We start from the raw sequence: 16,378 nt of genomic DNA, 5'->3' as shown, positions 1-16,378 counted from the left end.
AATTTTAGCGATGAGGAAAGATTGGATAGGCTGGGTTTGTTTTCTGTGGAACAGAGGAGGCTGAGGGGAGACCTGATTGAGGTGTATAAAATGATGAGGGGCCTGGATAGAGTGGATAGGAAGGACCCGTTTCCCTTGGCAGAGGGGTCAACAACCAGGGGGCATAGATTTAAAGTAATTGGGGGGAGATTTAGAGGGGATTTGAGGGGAATTGTCTTCACCCAGAGGGTGGTGGGGGTCTGGGGTGGAACTCACGGCCTGAAAGGGTGGTAGAGGCAGAAACCCTCACCACATCTGGATGTGCACTTGAAGTGCTGTAACCTGCAGGGCTACGGACCGAGAGCGGGAAAGTGGGATTAGGCTGGGTAGCTCTTAGTCGGCCGGCGCGGACACGATGGGCCGAAATGGCCTCCTTCCGTGCGGTAAACTCTGATTTTAGGGCTTGACAGGGTAGATGTTTCCCCCGGGCTGGTTTCCACACACACACACACACACCCAGCCCCACACACACACACACACACTCACACACACCCAGCCCCACACACACACACACACACCCAGCCCCACACACACACACACACACACACCCAGCCCCACACACACACACACACCCAGCCCCACACACACACACACACACACCCAGCCCCACACACAGTACTGCTAGAACACATTAACTGGACGATCAGATAGTTTAGCCGGCCGGTTAGCCGTGATTCCGTAATTCCCGGGGACGCCCGACAGACAGACAGACAGACAGACAGACAGACACAGACAGACAGACGACTCACCCGCAGGCTGCCGCCGCTGGTGATAAACGTGCAGGGCGCCCCCTTTGTCCACCCGGGTCACCACCTGGAAGTCGGTCCTGTTGAAGCGGTTGACTCGGATGACGCTGGTCTTCTGCTGCGCGTTGGCGTTGTCAGAGTTTGTGGCGTACAGGTAGTTCTCGAACACAGTCAGCCCGTACAGGTGCTCGATCTGCCGGCAAAGCGGGAAAAGGCCGGCTCAGTGGGAAGCTCGGATTGGAAGTTCGACCCCGAGAGAGACTGGGCGAGAACACCGACCGACAGACTCCCCCTACACAAGCTCACCACCTGCACAGTTCCCCATCAAGTGTGTCTCTGTCTCTCCCTCTCGCTCTCCGTCTATCCATCCCTCCAGTTCCCCATCAAGTGTGTCTCTGTGTCTCTCCCTCTCGCTCTCCGTCTATCCATCCCTCCAGTTCCCCATCGAGTGTGTCTCTGTCTGTGTCTCTCCCTCCGTCTATCCATCCCTCCAGTTCCCCATCAAGTGTGTCTCTGTGTCTCTCCCTCTCGGTCTATCCATCCCTCCAGTTCCCCATCGAGTGTGTCTCTGTCTGTGTCTCTCCCTCCGTCTATCCATCCCTCCAGTTCCCCATCAAGTGTGTCTCTGTGTCTCTCCCTCTCGCTCTCCGTCTATCCATCCCTCCAGTTCCCCATCAAGTGTGTCTCTCCGTCTATCCCTCCTGCTCTCCGTCTATCCATCCCTCCAGTTCCCCATCGAGTGTGTCTCTGTCTGTGTCTCTCCCTCCGTCTATCCATCCCTCCAGTTCCCCATCAAGTGTGTCTCTGTCTGTGTCTCTCCCTCCGTCTATCCATCCCTCCAGTTCCCCATCAAGTGAGTCTCTGTGTCGCTCCCTCCCACCCTCCGTCTATCCATCCCTCCAGTTCCCCATCGAGTGTCTCTCTGTCTGTGTCTCTCCCTCCCACCCTCCATCTATCCATCCCTCCAGTTCCCCATCGAGTGTCTCTCTGTCTGTGTCTCTCCCTCCCACCCTCCGTCTATCCATCCCTCCAGTTCCCCATCGAGTGTCTCTCTGTCTGTGTCTCTCCCTCCCGCTCTCCGTCTATCCATCCCTCCAGTTCTCCATCGAGTGTGTCTCTGTCTGTGTCTCTCCCTCCGTCTATCCATCCCTCCAGTTCCCCATCAAGTGTGTCTCTGTGTCTCTCCCTCCCACCCTCCGTCTATCCATCCCTCCAGTTCCCCATCAAGTGTGTCTCTTTGGCTCTCCGTCTATCCATCCCTCCAGTTCCCCATCGAGTGTGTCTCTGTCTGTGTCTCTCCCTCCGTCTATCCATCCCTCCAGTTCCCCATCGAGTGTGTCTCTGTCTGTGTCTCTCCCTCCGTCTATCCATCCCTCCAGTTCCCCATCAAGTGTGTCTCTGTGTCTCTCCCTCCTTCTCTCCGTCTATCCATCCCTCCAGTTCCCCATCGAGTGTCTCTCCCTCCGTCTATCCATCCCTCCAGTTCCCCAATCGAGTGTCTCTCTGTCTATGTCTCTCCCTCCCTCCCTCTATCCATCCCTCCAGTTCCCCATCGAGTGTCTCTCTGTCTATGTCTCTCCCTCCCTCCATCCATCCCTCCAGTTCCCCATCGAGTGTCTCTCTGTCTGTGTCTCTCCCTCCCACCCTCCGTCGATCCATCCCTCCACATCCCCATCGAGTGGCTCTCTGTCTATGTCTCTCCCTCCCTCCCTCCATCCTTCCAGTTCCCCATCGAGTGTCTCTCTCTGTCTGTGTCTCTCCCTCCCGTCCTCCGTCTATCCATCCCTCCAGTTCCCCATCGAGTGTCTCTGTCTGTGTCTCTCCCTCCCACCCTCTGTCTATCCATCCCTCCAGTTCCCCATCGAGTGTCTCTCTGTCTATGTCTCTCCCTCCCACCCTCTGTCTATCCATCCCTCCAGTTCCCCATCGAGTGTCTCTCTCTGTCTGTGTCTCTCCCTCCCGCCCTCCGTCTATCCATCCCTCCAGTTCCCCATCGAGTGTCTCTCTCTGTCTGTGTCTCTCCCTCCCGCCCTCCGTCTATCCATCCCTCCAGTTCCCCATCGAGTGTCTCTCTGTCTATGTCTCTCCCTCCCTCCCTCCAGTTCCCCATCGAGTGTCTCTCTGTCTGTGTCTCTCCCTCCCGCCCTCCGTCTATCCATCCCTCCAGTTCCCCATCGAGTGTGTCTGTCTGTGTCTCTCCCTCCCGCCCTCCGTCTATCCATCCCTCCAGTTCCCCATCGAGTGTCTCTGTCTGTGTCTCTCCCTCCCACCCTCCGTCTATCCATCCCTCCAGTTCCCCATCGAGTGTCTCTGTCTGTGTCTCTCCCTCCTGCCCTCCGTCTATCCATCCCTCCAGTTCCCCATCGAGTGTCTGTCTATGTCTCTCCCTCCCACCCTCCGTCTATCCATCCCTCCAGTTCCTCATCGAGTGTGTCTGTCTGTGTCTCTCCCTCCGTCTATCCATCCCTCCAGTTCCCCATCGAGTGTCTCTCTGTCTTTGTCTCTCCCTCCCTCCCTCTATCCATCCCTCCAGTTCCCCATCGAGTGTCTCTCTGTCTATGTCTCTCCCTCCCTCCATCCATCCCTCCAGTTCCCCATCGAGTGTCTCTGTCTGTGTCTCTCCCTCCCGCCCTCCGTCTATCCATCCCTCCAGTTCCCCATCGAGTGTCTCTCTGTCTGTGTCTCTCCCTCCCGCCCTCCGTCTATCCATCCCTCCAGTTCCCCATCGAGTGTCTCTGTCTGTGTCTCTCCCTCCTGCCCTCCGTCTATCCATCCCTCCAGTTCCCCATCGAGTGTCTGTCTATGTCTCTCCCTCCCACCCTCCGTCTATCCATCCCTCCAGTTCCGCATCGAGTGTCTCTCTGTCTGTGTCTCTCCCTCCCGCTCTCCCTCTATCCATCCCTCCAGTTCCCCATCGAGTGTCTCTCTGTCTGTGTCTCTCCCTCCCACCCTCCGTCTATCCATCCCTCCAGTTCCCCATCGAGTGTCTCTCTGTCTATGTCTCTCCCTCCCGCACTCTATCCATCCCTCCAGTTCCCCATCGAGTGTCTCTCTCTGTCTATGTCTCTCCCTCCCGCCCTCCTTCTATCCATCCCTCCAGTTCCCCATCGAGTGTCTCTCTGTCTGTGTCTCTCCCTCCCGCCCTCTATCCATCCCTCCAGTTCCCCATCGATTGTCTCTCTGTCTGTGTCTCTCCCTCCCTCCATCCATCCCTCCAGTTCCCAATCGAGTGTCTGTCTGTGTCTCTCCCTCCCTCCCTCTATCCATCCCTCCAGTTCCCCATCGAGTGTCTCTCTCTGTCTGTCTCTCCCTCCCTCCCTCTATCCATCCCTCCAGTTCCCCGAGTGTCTGTCTGTGTCTCTCCCTCCCGTCCTCCTTCTATCCATCCCTCCAGTTCCCCATCAAGTGTCTCTGTCTGTGTCGCTCCCTCCCACCCTCCGTCTATCCATCCCTCCAGTTCCCCATCGATTGTCTCTCTGTCTGTGTCTCTCCCTCCCTCCATCCATCCCTCCAGTTCCCAATCGAGTGTCTGTCTGTGTCTCTCCCTCCCTCCCTCTATCCATCCCTCCAGTTCCCCATCGAGTGTCTCTCTCTGTCTGTCTCTCCCTCCCTCCCTCTATCCATCCCTCCAGTTCCCCGAGTGTCTGTCTGTGTCTCTCCCTCCCGTCCTCCTTCTATCCATCCCTCCAGTTCCCCATCAAGTGTCTCTGTCTGTGTCGCTCCCTCCCACCCTCCGTCTATCCATCCCTCCAGTTCCCCATCGAGTGTCTCTCTGTCTGTGTCTCTCCCTCCCACCCTCCGTCTATCCATCCCTCCAGTTCCCCATCGAGTGTCTCTCTCTGTCTGTGTCTCTCCCTCCCACCCTCCGTCTATCCATCCCTCCAGTTCCCCATCGAGTGTCTCTCTCTGTCTATGTCTCTCCCTCCCATCCTCCCTCTATCCATCCCTCCAGTTCCCAATCGAGTGTCTCTCTGTCTGTGTCTCTCCCTCCCGCCCTCCGTCTATCCATCCCTCCAGTTCCCCATCGAGTGTCTCTCTGTCTGTGTCTCTCCCTCCCACCCTCCAGTTCCCCATCGAGTGTCTCTCTGTCTGTGTCTCTCCCTCCCACCCTCCGTCTATCCATCCCTCCAGTTCCCCATCGAGTGTCTCTCCCTCCCACCCTCCGTCTATCCATCCCTCCAGTTCCTCATCGAGTGTCTCTCTCTATGTCTCTCCCTCCCTCCCTCTATCCATCCCTCCAGTTCCCAATCGAGTGTCTCTCTGTCTGTGTCTCTCCCTCCCGCCCTCCGTCTATCCATCCCTCCAGTTCCCCATCGAGTGTCTCTCTCTGTCTGTGTCTCTCCCTCCCACCCTCCGTCTATCCATCCCTCCAGTTCCTCATCGAGTGTGTCTGTCTGTGTCTCTCCCTCCGTCTATCCATCCCTCCAGTTCCCCATCGAGTGTCTCTCTGTCTATGTCTCTCCCTCCCTCCCTCTATCCATCCCTCCAGTTCCCCATCGAGTGTCTCTCTGTCTATGTCTCTCCCTCCCTCCATCCATCCCTCCAGTTCCCCATCGAGTGTCTGTCTGTGTCTCTCCCTCCCGCCCTCCGTCTATCCATCCCTCCAGTTCCCCATCGAGTGTCTCTCTGTCTATGTCTCTCCCTCCCTCCCTCCATCCATCCTTCCAGTTCCCCATCGAGTGTCTCTCTCTGTCTATGTCTCTCCCTCCCTCCCTCCCTCTATCCATCCTTCCAGTTCCCCATCGAGTGTCTCTCTGTCTGTGTCTCTCCCTCCCGCCCTCCGTCTATCCATCCCTCCAGTTCCCCATCGAGTGTGTCTGTCTGTGTCTCTCCCTCCCGCCCTCCGTCTATCCATCCCTCCAGTTCCCCATCGAGTGTCTCTGTCTGTGTCTCTCCCTCCCACCCTCCGTCTATCCATCCCTCCAGTTCCCCATCAAGTGTGTCTCTGTCTATGTCTCTCCCTCCCGCACTCTATCCATCCCTCCAGTTCCCCATCGAGTATCTCTCTCTGTCTGTGTCTCTCCCTCCCACCCTCCGTCTATCCATCCCTCCAGTTCCCCATCGAGTCTCTCTGTCTATGTCTCTCCCTCCCACCCTCCGTCCGTCTATCCATCCCTCCAGTTCCCCATCGAGTGTCTCTCTCTGTCTGTGTCTCTCCCTCCCGCCCTCCGTCTATCCATCCCTCCAGTTCCCCATCGAGTGTCTCTCTATCCATCCCTCCAGTTCCCCATCGAGTGTCTCTGTCTGTGTCTCTCCCTCCTGCCCTCCGTCTATCCATCCCTCCAGTTCCCCATCGAGTGTCTCTCTATCTGTGTCTCTCCCTCCGTCTATCCATCCCTCCAGTTCCCCATCGAGTGTGTCTGTCTGTGTCTCTCCCTCCGTCTATCCATCCCTCCAGTTCCCCATCGAGTGTCTCTGTCTCTACCTCCCACCCTCCGTCTATCCATCCGTCCAGTTCCCCATCGAGTGTCTCTCTGTCTATGTCTCTCCCTCCCGCACTCTATCCATCCCTCCAGTTCCCCATCGAGTATCTCTCTCTGTCTGTGTCTCTCCCTCCCACCCTCCTTCTATCCATCCCTCCAGTTCCCCATCGAGTGTCTCTCTCTGTCTATGTCTCTCCCTCCCTTCCCTACGTCCATCTCTCGCTCCCTCCGTCTCTCCCCACCCATCAATCCCTCCCTCCCTCCAGTTTCTGATCAAGTGTGTCTCTCTGTCCCTCCCTACCCTCCGTTCCTCTACCACCTCTGTCCCTCTGCAGCCCTCCCTCCATCTGTCACTTCCCTCCTCCCTCCGATCCTCTCACCCTCCATCACTCCCTCCCCAGATATGAAATGAGTAAAACCCAGATTATTAATTCAAACTTCACCAAAATGTAGGACAGGACATAAATGTCAATTAGTGGTTGAAAAACTAGATAAACATTTAGAACAATATCTTGCAAGATAGACCATCAATATCAGACCGTCACTGATAAACCCCACTGAATGGGGAATTCAGGAGAAACTTCTTTACCCAGAGCGGGGTGAGAATGTGGGACTCGCTGCCACAGGGAGGGGTTGAGGTGAATAGTATCGATGTATTTAAGGGGAAGCTGGATAAACACATGGGGGAGAGAGGAATAGAGAAATATGGTGATGGGGGGTGGGGAGCGGGGGGAGATGGAGAGGGGTGGGAGGAGGCTGGTGTGGAGTTTAACCCCGGCACAGAGCGGGGAGCCCAATGGCCCATATCTGTGCTGTACGTTCTGTGTGTACTATGTAATAGTTTGTGCGTTTCATTGCGATCTTATTCAAACTTATAAGATTATGAGGGGGCTCGACAAGGTGGATGCAGAGAGGATGTTCCCACTGATGGGGGAGACTAGAACTAGGGGGCATGGTCTTAGAATAAGGGGCCGTCCATTTAAAACTGAGATGAGGAGGAATTTCTTCACTCAGAGGGTTGTAAATCTGTGGAATTCTCTGCCCCAGAGAGCTGTGGAGGCTGGGTCATTGAATACATTTAAGGCGGAGATAGACAGATTTTTGAGCGATAAAGGGAGTGAAGGGTTATGGGGAGCGGGCGGGGAAGTGGAGCTGAGTCCATGATCGGATCAGCCATTTCTACACACAAAGGTTTGGAACTCCTGTCTGCAAACGGGAATTGATGCTGGGCGTCAATTGTTAAATTTTAAATCCGAGATTGATAGATTTCTGTTAACCAAAGGGTTTTAAGGGATATGGGGCATAGGCGGCTATATGGGGTTAGGTCACAGGTCAGCCACGATCTCATTGAATGGTGGAACAAGCTCGAGGGGCTGAATGGTCTCCTCCTGTTCCTAATGTAACAGGCTCGAGGGGCTGAATGGCCTCCTCCTGTTCCTAATGTAACAGGCTCGAGGGGCTGAATGGCCTCCTCCTGTTCCTAATGTAACAGGCTCGAGGGGCTGAACGGCCTCCTCCTGTTCCTAATGTAACAGACTCGAGGGGCTGAACGGCCTCCTCCTGTTCCTAATGTAACAGGCTCGAGGGGCTGAATGGCCTCCTCCTGTTCCTAATGTAACAGGCTCGAGGGGCTGAATGGCCTCCTCCTGTTCCCATTTCCGACACCAAGGACCAGCAAGCTCCCGACACGTACAAAGTGTCCCTGGATGATGGCCTGTCGATTTTTCCCTTCGTAGTCCACCACCTCGATGTAGTCCAGGTAGGCATCAGCCCAGTACACCAGCTTGTTGACCAGGTCCAGGGCGATGCCGTGAGGGAAGACGATCTTACTATCCACCAGTTTGGTACGGTTCTGTCCATCCATGTCACATCTCTCCACCTTCGGGATCTGCCCGTAGTCCGTGAAGAACACTTTCCTGCAACAAGTGTGAAAAAGACAGACTTGCATTTATATAGCGCCTTTCACGACCACCGGACGACTCAATGTGCTTTACAGCCAATGAAGTACTTTTTTCTTTGGAGTGTAGTCACTGTTGTAATGTGGGAAACGCCAATTTGCGCACAGCAAGCTCCCACACACAGCAATGTGATATAAATATTGGCCCCAGGACACTGGGGAGAACTCCCCCTGCTCTTCTTCCAAATAGTGGCCCCGGGATCTTTGAAGTTTACTTCAGAGAAAGGACAGGGCCTCGGTTTATCGTCTCATCCTACAGACTGCACCTCCAACAATGTAGCACTCCCCTAGTACCGCCCCTCCGACACTCCCTCAGTACCGCCCCTCCGACAGTGCGGCGCTCCCTCAGTACCGCCCCTCCGACAGTGCGACGCTCCCTCAGTACCGCCCCTCCGACAGTGCGGCGCTCCCTCAGTACCGCCCCTCCGACAGTGCGGCACTCCCTCAGTACTGCCCCTCCGACAGTGCGGCGCTCCCTCAGTACCGCCCCTCCGACAGTGCAGTGCTCCCTCAGTACCGCCCCTCCGACAGTGCGCCGCTCCCTCAGTACTGCCCCTCCGACAGTGCGGCGCTCCCTCAGTACCGCCCCTCCGACAACGCAGCGCTCCCTCAGTACCGCCCCTCCGACAGTGCAGCACTCCCTCAGTACCGCCCCTCCGACAGTGCAGCACTCCCTCAGTACCGCCCCTCCGACAACGCAGTACGCCACTCCCTCAGTACCGCCCCTCCGACAGTGCGGCGCTCCCTCAGTACCGCCCCTCCGACAGTGCGGCGCTCCCTCAGTACTGCCCCTCCGACAGTGCGGCGCTCCCTCAGTACCGCCCCTCCGACAACGCAGCGCTCCCTCAGTACCGCCCCTCCGACAGTGCAGCACTCCCTCAGTACCGCCCCTCCGACAGTGCAGCACTCCCTCAGTACCGCCCCTCCGACAACGCAGTACGCCACTCCCTCAGTACCGCCCCTCCGACAACGCAGTACACCGCTCCCTCAGTACCGCCCCTCCGACAGTACGCCGCTCCCTCAGTACCGCCCCTCCGACAGTGCGGCGCTCCCTCAGTACCGCCCCTCCGACAGTTCGGCGCTCCCTCAGTACTGCCCCTCCGACGCTCCCTCAGTACCGCCCCTCCGATAGTGCGGCGCTCCCTCAGTACCGCCCCTCCGATAGTGCGGCGCTCCCTCAGTACCGCCCCTCCGACAGTGCGGCGCTCCCTCAGTACTGCCCCTCCGACAGTGCGGCGCTCCCTCAGTACCGCTCCTCCGACAGTACAGCGCTACCTCAGTACTGCCCCTCCGACAGCGCAGTACGGTACTCCCTCAGTACTGCCCCTCCGACAGTGCGGCACTCCCTCGGCACTGCTCCGGGAGTGTCAGCCTAGATTTATGTGCTCATGTCTCTGACGTGGGACTTGAACTCTCAACCTTCATGACAGAGGCCAGAGTGCTGCCCAGTGAGTCACAGCTGACACTGAGGGATAAAACACGGGAGCGAAAAAGGAATAAAAATATCCATGCCCTCGAGATGGCCCATGGTGTATCTCAGTCTATGTGTTGCTTTTCAGGGTGTGGTCATTGTTGTGGTGGAAGCACATGCTGCACAGCAAGACTCCATAAACATCAATGAGATAGAACAATGGGCACCTTCGATCCAGCATTGCATCGCCAGCCTTCGAGTCTTTAACAACTTGTATTTATATAGTGCCTTTAACGTAGTAAAACTTCCCAAGGCAATTCACAGGAGCGTCAAAAGACAAACATACCGAACCACACAAGAAATTACGGCAGATGACCCAAAGCTTGGTCAAAGAGGTATGTCCTGAAGGAGCGATTATAATCAGCGATGCTCAGAGGGCAGAACGTGGGGAGCACAGACATCACCTGCATGACAAGACCGTTTGTGAAATTGGAACAGGCCACGCAAAGCTTAGAGAGCTTGACAGGGTAGGTTGCTAAACTGGCTGTTTCCTCCTGGCTGGAGGCTATCGAACTTGGGGCACAAGAGGATCTGAGTACAAGAGTGAAGATGTCTTACTGCAGTTATACAGGGCTCTGGTGAGACCACACCTGGAGTATTGTGTACAGTGTCGGTCTCCTTACCTAAGGAAGGATATACTTGCCATTGAGGGAGTGCAGCGAAGGTTCACCAGACTGATTCCTGGGATGTGGGGGGATTGTCCTATGAGGAGAGATTGAGCAGACTGGGCCGATATTCTCTGGAGTTTAGAAGAATGAGAGGTGATCCCATTGAAACAGACCAGATTCTGAGGGGGATTGACAGGGTAGATGCAGGGAGGGTGTTTCCCCGGGGCTGGGGAGTCTAGAACCAGGGGTCACAGTCTCAGGATAAGGGGTCGGCCATTTAGGACTGAGATGAGGAGGAATTTCTTCACTCAGAGGGGGGTGAATCTTTGGAATTCTCTGCCCCAGAGGGCTGTGGAGGCTCAGTCGTTGAGTATATTCAAGGCTGAGATCGAGAGATTTTTGAATATTATGGGAATTGGGCGGGAACGTGGAGTTGAGGTCGATGATGAGCCGTGAACTTATTGAATGGCGGAGCAGGCTCGAGGGGCTGTAGGGGGCCTGCTCCTATTTCTGATGTTCTTCGGCGCACACGTCTGCCATCTTCAATTTAGATCTCTTCTCCGACGTATAAAATGTCGCTCAAGGCAGGTGGCAGACACAGACAGAACTGGACAGCAAGCGGCTGCAGGAGAATTATTTTTTGGGGCAGCATTTAAAAGACAGAAGGAGAGGCGGCCAGAGGGAGTTAAGGAGAGAGCGCGCGAGCATTGCATCGAATTTCCCAGCACAGAAACCGGGCCATTGGCCCCACCGCTCCGTGCCGGGGTTAAACTCCACACCAGCCCCCTCTCCATCTCCATCTCCCCCCATCACCATATCCCTCTATTCCCTTCTCCCTCATGTGTTTATCCAGCCTCCCCTTAAATACATCGATACTATTCGCCTCAACCCCTCCCAGTGGCAGCGAGTTCCACATTCTCACCCCGCTCTGGGTAAAGAGGTTTCTCCTGAATTCCCCATTGGATTCATTCGTGACTCTTAGGCAGTTCCTCGTATCAATGAATTACTCGCTTCCACACCAAAAAGGGATGAGTTCCCAGGTGTTTCAGTCACTGAAAGTTGGCATGCAGGTACAGCAGGCAGTGAAGAAAGCAAATGGCATGTTGGCCTTCATAGCGAGGGGATTTGAGTATAGGAGCAGGGAGGTCTTACTGCAGTTGTATAGGGCCTTGGTGAGGCCACACCTGGAATATTGTGTACAGTTTTGGTCTCCTAATCAGAGGAAGGACATTCTTGCTATTGAGGGAGTGCGAAGGTTCACCAGACTGACATATTCTGAAGAAAGACTGGATCGACTCGGCTTATACTCACTGGAATTTAGAAGAATGAGAGGGGATCTCTTAGAAACAGGTAAAATTCTGACGGGATTGGACAGGTTAGATGCAGGAAGAATGTTCCCGATGTTGGGGAAGTCCAGAACCAGGGGTCACAGTCTAAGGATAAGAGGTAAGCCATTTAGGACCGAGATGAGGAGAAACTTCTTCACTCAGAGAATTGTGAACCTGTGGAATTCTCTACCACAGAAAGTTGTTGGGGCCAGTTCGTTGGATATATTCAAAAGGGAGTTAGATGTGGCCCTTACGGCTAAAGGGATCAGGGGGTATGGAGAGAAAGCAGGAATGGGGTACTGAGGGAATGATCAGCCATGATCATATTGAATGGTGGTGCAGGCTCGAAGGGCTGAATGGCTGACTCCTGCACCTATTTTCTATGTTTCTATGTTTCAATGAAGTACCTAATATTCCAGATCCCGAACTACATCCTGAAGGGTGGAAGATGCCTGTGGGTGGATTGTTTTAACGTGGGGTGACCGATGTACACCAGCCACCACACGGGGCTTGACAGAGCGAGGTCTTGGTCCAGGGGCAAGGGTTAACCAGGACGACTGGAGACCTGCTCTGCTGCACGGACCCAGTGCGCCCACACATATCGCACACAGTGTGGGCTGGGCCCGTGCTGCCCCTGGGGCCCTCGGCTCTTCTGGGCCCCAGTCACATCCCTCTACAATCTCTCGCCGTTCCTTCGCCCCGACCTCACCGCTCCTGCTGTTCCTGCCCACACTCCAATCACCGACCTGGATTATGGTGACGACCAATCCAGTCACCCTCTTCACTGCCGTCGCCCTCCTGCACCAGCATGTTCTACTCCCTGAAGTGGCATGCTCCGTTTAAGCCCACGAGTTGGTACAAGAGGAACTGCCCGCTCCCCATAACCCTTCACTCCCTTATCGCTCAAAAATCTGTCTATCTCCACCTTAAATATATTCAATGTCCCAGCCTCCACAGCTCTCTGGGGCAGAGAATTCTAGAGATTTACAACCCTCTGAGAGAAGAAATTCCTCGTCATTTCAGTTTTAAATGGCCGGCCCCTTATTCTAAGACCATGCCCCCTAGTTCTAGTCTCCCCCATCAGTGGAAACATCCTCTCTGCATCCACCTTGTCGAGCTCCCTCATTATCTTATACGTTTCGATAAGATCACCTCTCATTCTTCTGAACTCCAATGAGTAGAGGCCCAACCTACTCAACCTTTCCTCATATGTCAACCCCCTCATCTCCGGAATCAACCGAGTGAACCTTCTCTGAACTGTCTCCAAAGCAAGTATATCCTTTCGTAAATACGGAGACCAAAACTGCACGCAGTACTCCAGGTGTGGCCTCACCAATACCCTGTATAACTGGAGCAAGACTTCCCTGCTTTTATACTCCATCCCCTTTGCAATAAAGGCCAAGATACCATTGGCCTTCCTGATCACTTGCTGGACCTGCGTACTTTCCTTTTGTGTTTCATGCACAAGTAACCCCCAGGTCCCGCTGTACTCAGGGGTGATCGAATAGAGATCTTTAAAATTATGAAAGGTTTTCATCGAGTGGATACAGACAGAATGTTTCCATTCGTCCGTGTCTTTGTTACTTCCAGACTTGACTATTCCAACGCACTCCTGGCTGGCCTCCCACATTCTACCCGACGTAAACTAGAGGTGATCCAAAACTCGGCTGCCCTCGTGTCCGACCTCGCACCCAGTCCCGCTCACCCATCACCCCCTGTGCTTGCTGACCCCGTGTCCTAACTCGCACCCAGTCCCACTCACCCATCACCCCCTGTGCTCGCTGACCCCGTGTCCTAACTCACACCCAGTCCCACTCACCCATCACCCCCTGTGCTCGCTGACCCCGTGTCCTAACTCACACCCAGTCCCACTCACCCATCATCCCCTGTGCTCACTGCCCAGTGTCCTAACTCACACCGAGTCCCACTCACCCATCACCCCCTGTGCTCACTGACCCCGTGTCCTAACTCGCACCGAGTCCCGCTCACCCATCACCCCCTGTGCTCACTGACCCCGTGTCCTAACTCACACATCACCCCCTGTGCTCACTGCCCCGGTGTCCTAACTCACACCCAGTCCCACTCACCCATCACCCCCTGTGCTCACTGACCCCGTGTCCTAACTCACACCGAGTCCCGCTCACCCATCACCCCCTGTGCTCGCTGCCCTACATTGGCTCTTGGTTACCAACATTAGCGCCCCCGACCAGGCCAACATCCCCAGCATTGAAGCACTGACCACACTCGATCAGCTCCGCTGGGCAGGCCACATTGTCCGCATGCCCCTGACACGAGACTCCCAAAGCAAGCGCTCTACTCGGAACTCCTTCATGGCAAACGAGCCAAAGGTGGGCAGAGGAAACGTTACAGGGATCACCCTCAAAGCCTCCCTGATAAAGTGCAACATCCCCACCGACACCTGGGAGTCCCTGGCCAAAGACCAGTCCGCCCTAAGTGGAGGAAGTGCATCCGGGAGGGTGCTGAGCACCTCGAGTCTTGTCGCCGAGAGCATGCAGAAAGCAAGCGCAGTCAGAGGAAGGAGCGTGCGGCAAACCAGTCCCACACTCCCCTTCCCTCCCCTCAACGTCTATCTGTCCCACCTGTGACAGGGACTGTGGTTCCCGTATTGGACTGTTCAGCCACCTAACGCCTCATTCTAAGAGTAGAAGCAAGTCTTCCTCGATTCCGAGGGACAGCCTATGATGATAATGATGATGGCATTGGCTCCCGGTTAAGCAACGCCTCGATTTCAAAATTCTCATCCTTGTTTACAAATCCCTTCATGGCCGTCACTCATCTCAGTAATCTGCTCCAGCCCCACAACATGCAAAATTCTTACAGGGCTCGACAGGGTAGATGCAGAGAGGATGTTTGCCCCGGGCTGGGGAGTCTAGAACCAGGGGTCACAGTCTCAGGATAAGGGGCGGCCATTTAGGACTGAGATGAGGAGGAATTTCTTCACTCGGAGGGGGGTGAATCTTTGGAATTCTCTGCCCCAGAGGGCTGTGGAGGCTCAGTCGTTGAGAATATTCAAGGCTGAGATCGAGAGATTTTTGAATATTAAGGAGATCGAAGGATTATGGGGAGCGGGCGGGAAAGTAGAGATGAAGTCGAAGATCAGAAATGTGAGGTCATGCAATTTGGCAAAAAAAAATCAAAGAGCAAGTTATTATTTAAATGGAGAAAGATTACAAAGTGCTGCAGTACAGCAGGACCTGGGGGTACTTGTGCATGAAACACAAAAGGATAGTATGCAGGTACAGCAAGTGATCAGGAAGGCCAATGGAATCTTGGCCTTTATTGCAAAGAGGATGGAGTATAAAAGCAGGGAAGTCTTGCTCCAGTTATACAGGGTATTGGTGAGGCCACACCTGGAGTACTGCGTGCAGTTTTGGTTTCCATATTTACGAAAGGATATACTTGTTTTGGAGGCAGTTCAGAGAAGGTTCACTCGGTTGATTCCGGAGATGAGGGGGTTGGCTTATGAGGAAAGGTTGAGTAGGTTGGGCCTCTACTCATTGGAATTCAGAAGAATGAGAGGCGATCTTATCGAAACGTATAAGATTATGAGGGGGCTCGACAAGGTGGATGCAGAGAGGATGTTCCCACTGATGGGGGAGACTAGAACTAGGGGGCATGGTCTTAGAATAAGGGGCCGCCCATTTAAAACTGAGATGAGGAGGAATTTCTTCTCTCAGAGGGTTGTAAATCTGTGGAATTCTCTGCCCCAGAGAGCTGTGGAGGCTGGGACATTGAATATATTTAAGGCGGAGATAGACAGATTTTTGAGTGATAAGGGAGTGAAGGGTTATGGGGAGCGGGCGGGGAAGTGGAGCTGTGTCCATGATCGGATCAGCCATGATCGTATTAAATGGCGGAGCAGTATGTAACAACTGGCCACATTAAATATTGTGATCTTCGTCTCCCATATTGGGGCGGGGGGGGGGGGGGAGAGATAAAGAAGACAGGCAGACAGAGAGAGAAAACTCACCCCATCGTTGGATCCAAGGCAATGCTCTTGGGGTTGTACAGTTCCACGTCGAGAAGTATGACACAGGTGTCTCCATTTTTGTTGCACACGAATATGCGGTCGTCAACATCATCGACAAAGTAGAAATTGCCCGTCAACCAGTCAATGGCCAACTGTTCCACATCTGTATTGCAACAGAGAAAGGAAAGACTATTTTTCCGACTGTTAAGAAATGAGGTGCGGCAGAGGATTTGTCCCGCAGCTTGTCCGACAACCGGTATTGGACCAGCAGATAGTTCCTCCCGTTAAATATTGGGGAGAGCGAAGCCATTGTCTTCGGTTGAGGCCACAAACTCTGTTCTCTCACCCCCGACTCCGGTTCCCGTTCCCGCCCCCGCCCCCCCCCCCCTCACCTCACCGCTCCTTGGCCACAGTCCAAGGCTGAACCAGACTGTTCATAACTGACCCCTTATGGTCCCCATCACCAAGACTGTCCCTTTCCACCTCCATATAATGGATTGACAAATGCTCCACTGGTCTCACCCCTCCAGCCCCGAAACTCTCAGATCTCTGCGCTCCTCCAATTCTGGCCACATCCGCGCCGAACCCCTTTAGTTTCAATCGCTCCACCATCAGTGGCCCTGCCTTCAGCTGCCTGGGCACCAAGCTCTGGAATTCCCTGCCTCAACCTCTCTGCCTCGCTTCTGGTCGGTTATCGTCCAGTGGACAGCACCCACGCCTCTGAGTTAGCAGGCTGTGGGATCAAGTCCCACTCCAGAGACTTGGGCACAAAAATATAGGCAGACACTCCCAGCGCAGTGCTGAGGGAGAGCCGC

The 16,378-nt window shown here is 54.7% G+C and overlaps 1 protein-coding gene across 1 annotated transcript in view; it reads right to left on the bottom strand.

Annotated features, from left to right (window-relative positions):
- Positions 1–16,378, bottom strand: part of LOC139240889 (low-density lipoprotein receptor-related protein 1-like) — a gene marked incomplete at its 3' end in the record, with an annotated part of 408,599 nt that overhangs the window by 170,791 nt on the left and 221,430 nt on the right. The window contains exons 7-9 of the mRNA XM_070869393.1: positions 15,564–15,726; positions 7,902–8,124; positions 789–978 (exon numbers count right to left, since the gene is read on the bottom strand). Coding sequence (XP_070725494.1) covers positions 789–978; positions 7,902–8,124; positions 15,564–15,726 — 576 coding nt within the window. The remainder of the gene's footprint in view (positions 1–788; positions 979–7,901; positions 8,125–15,563; positions 15,727–16,378) is intronic.

The sequence above is a fragment of the Pristiophorus japonicus genome, chromosome X (genome assembly GCF_044704955.1).
Source record: "Pristiophorus japonicus isolate sPriJap1 chromosome X, sPriJap1.hap1, whole genome shotgun sequence".
Classification (NCBI taxonomy): Eukaryota; Metazoa; Chordata; class Chondrichthyes; family Pristiophoridae; genus Pristiophorus; species Pristiophorus japonicus.
Note: the sequence above shows the minus strand (reverse complement) of the source record. Positions and strands in the feature narration are given on the sequence as shown.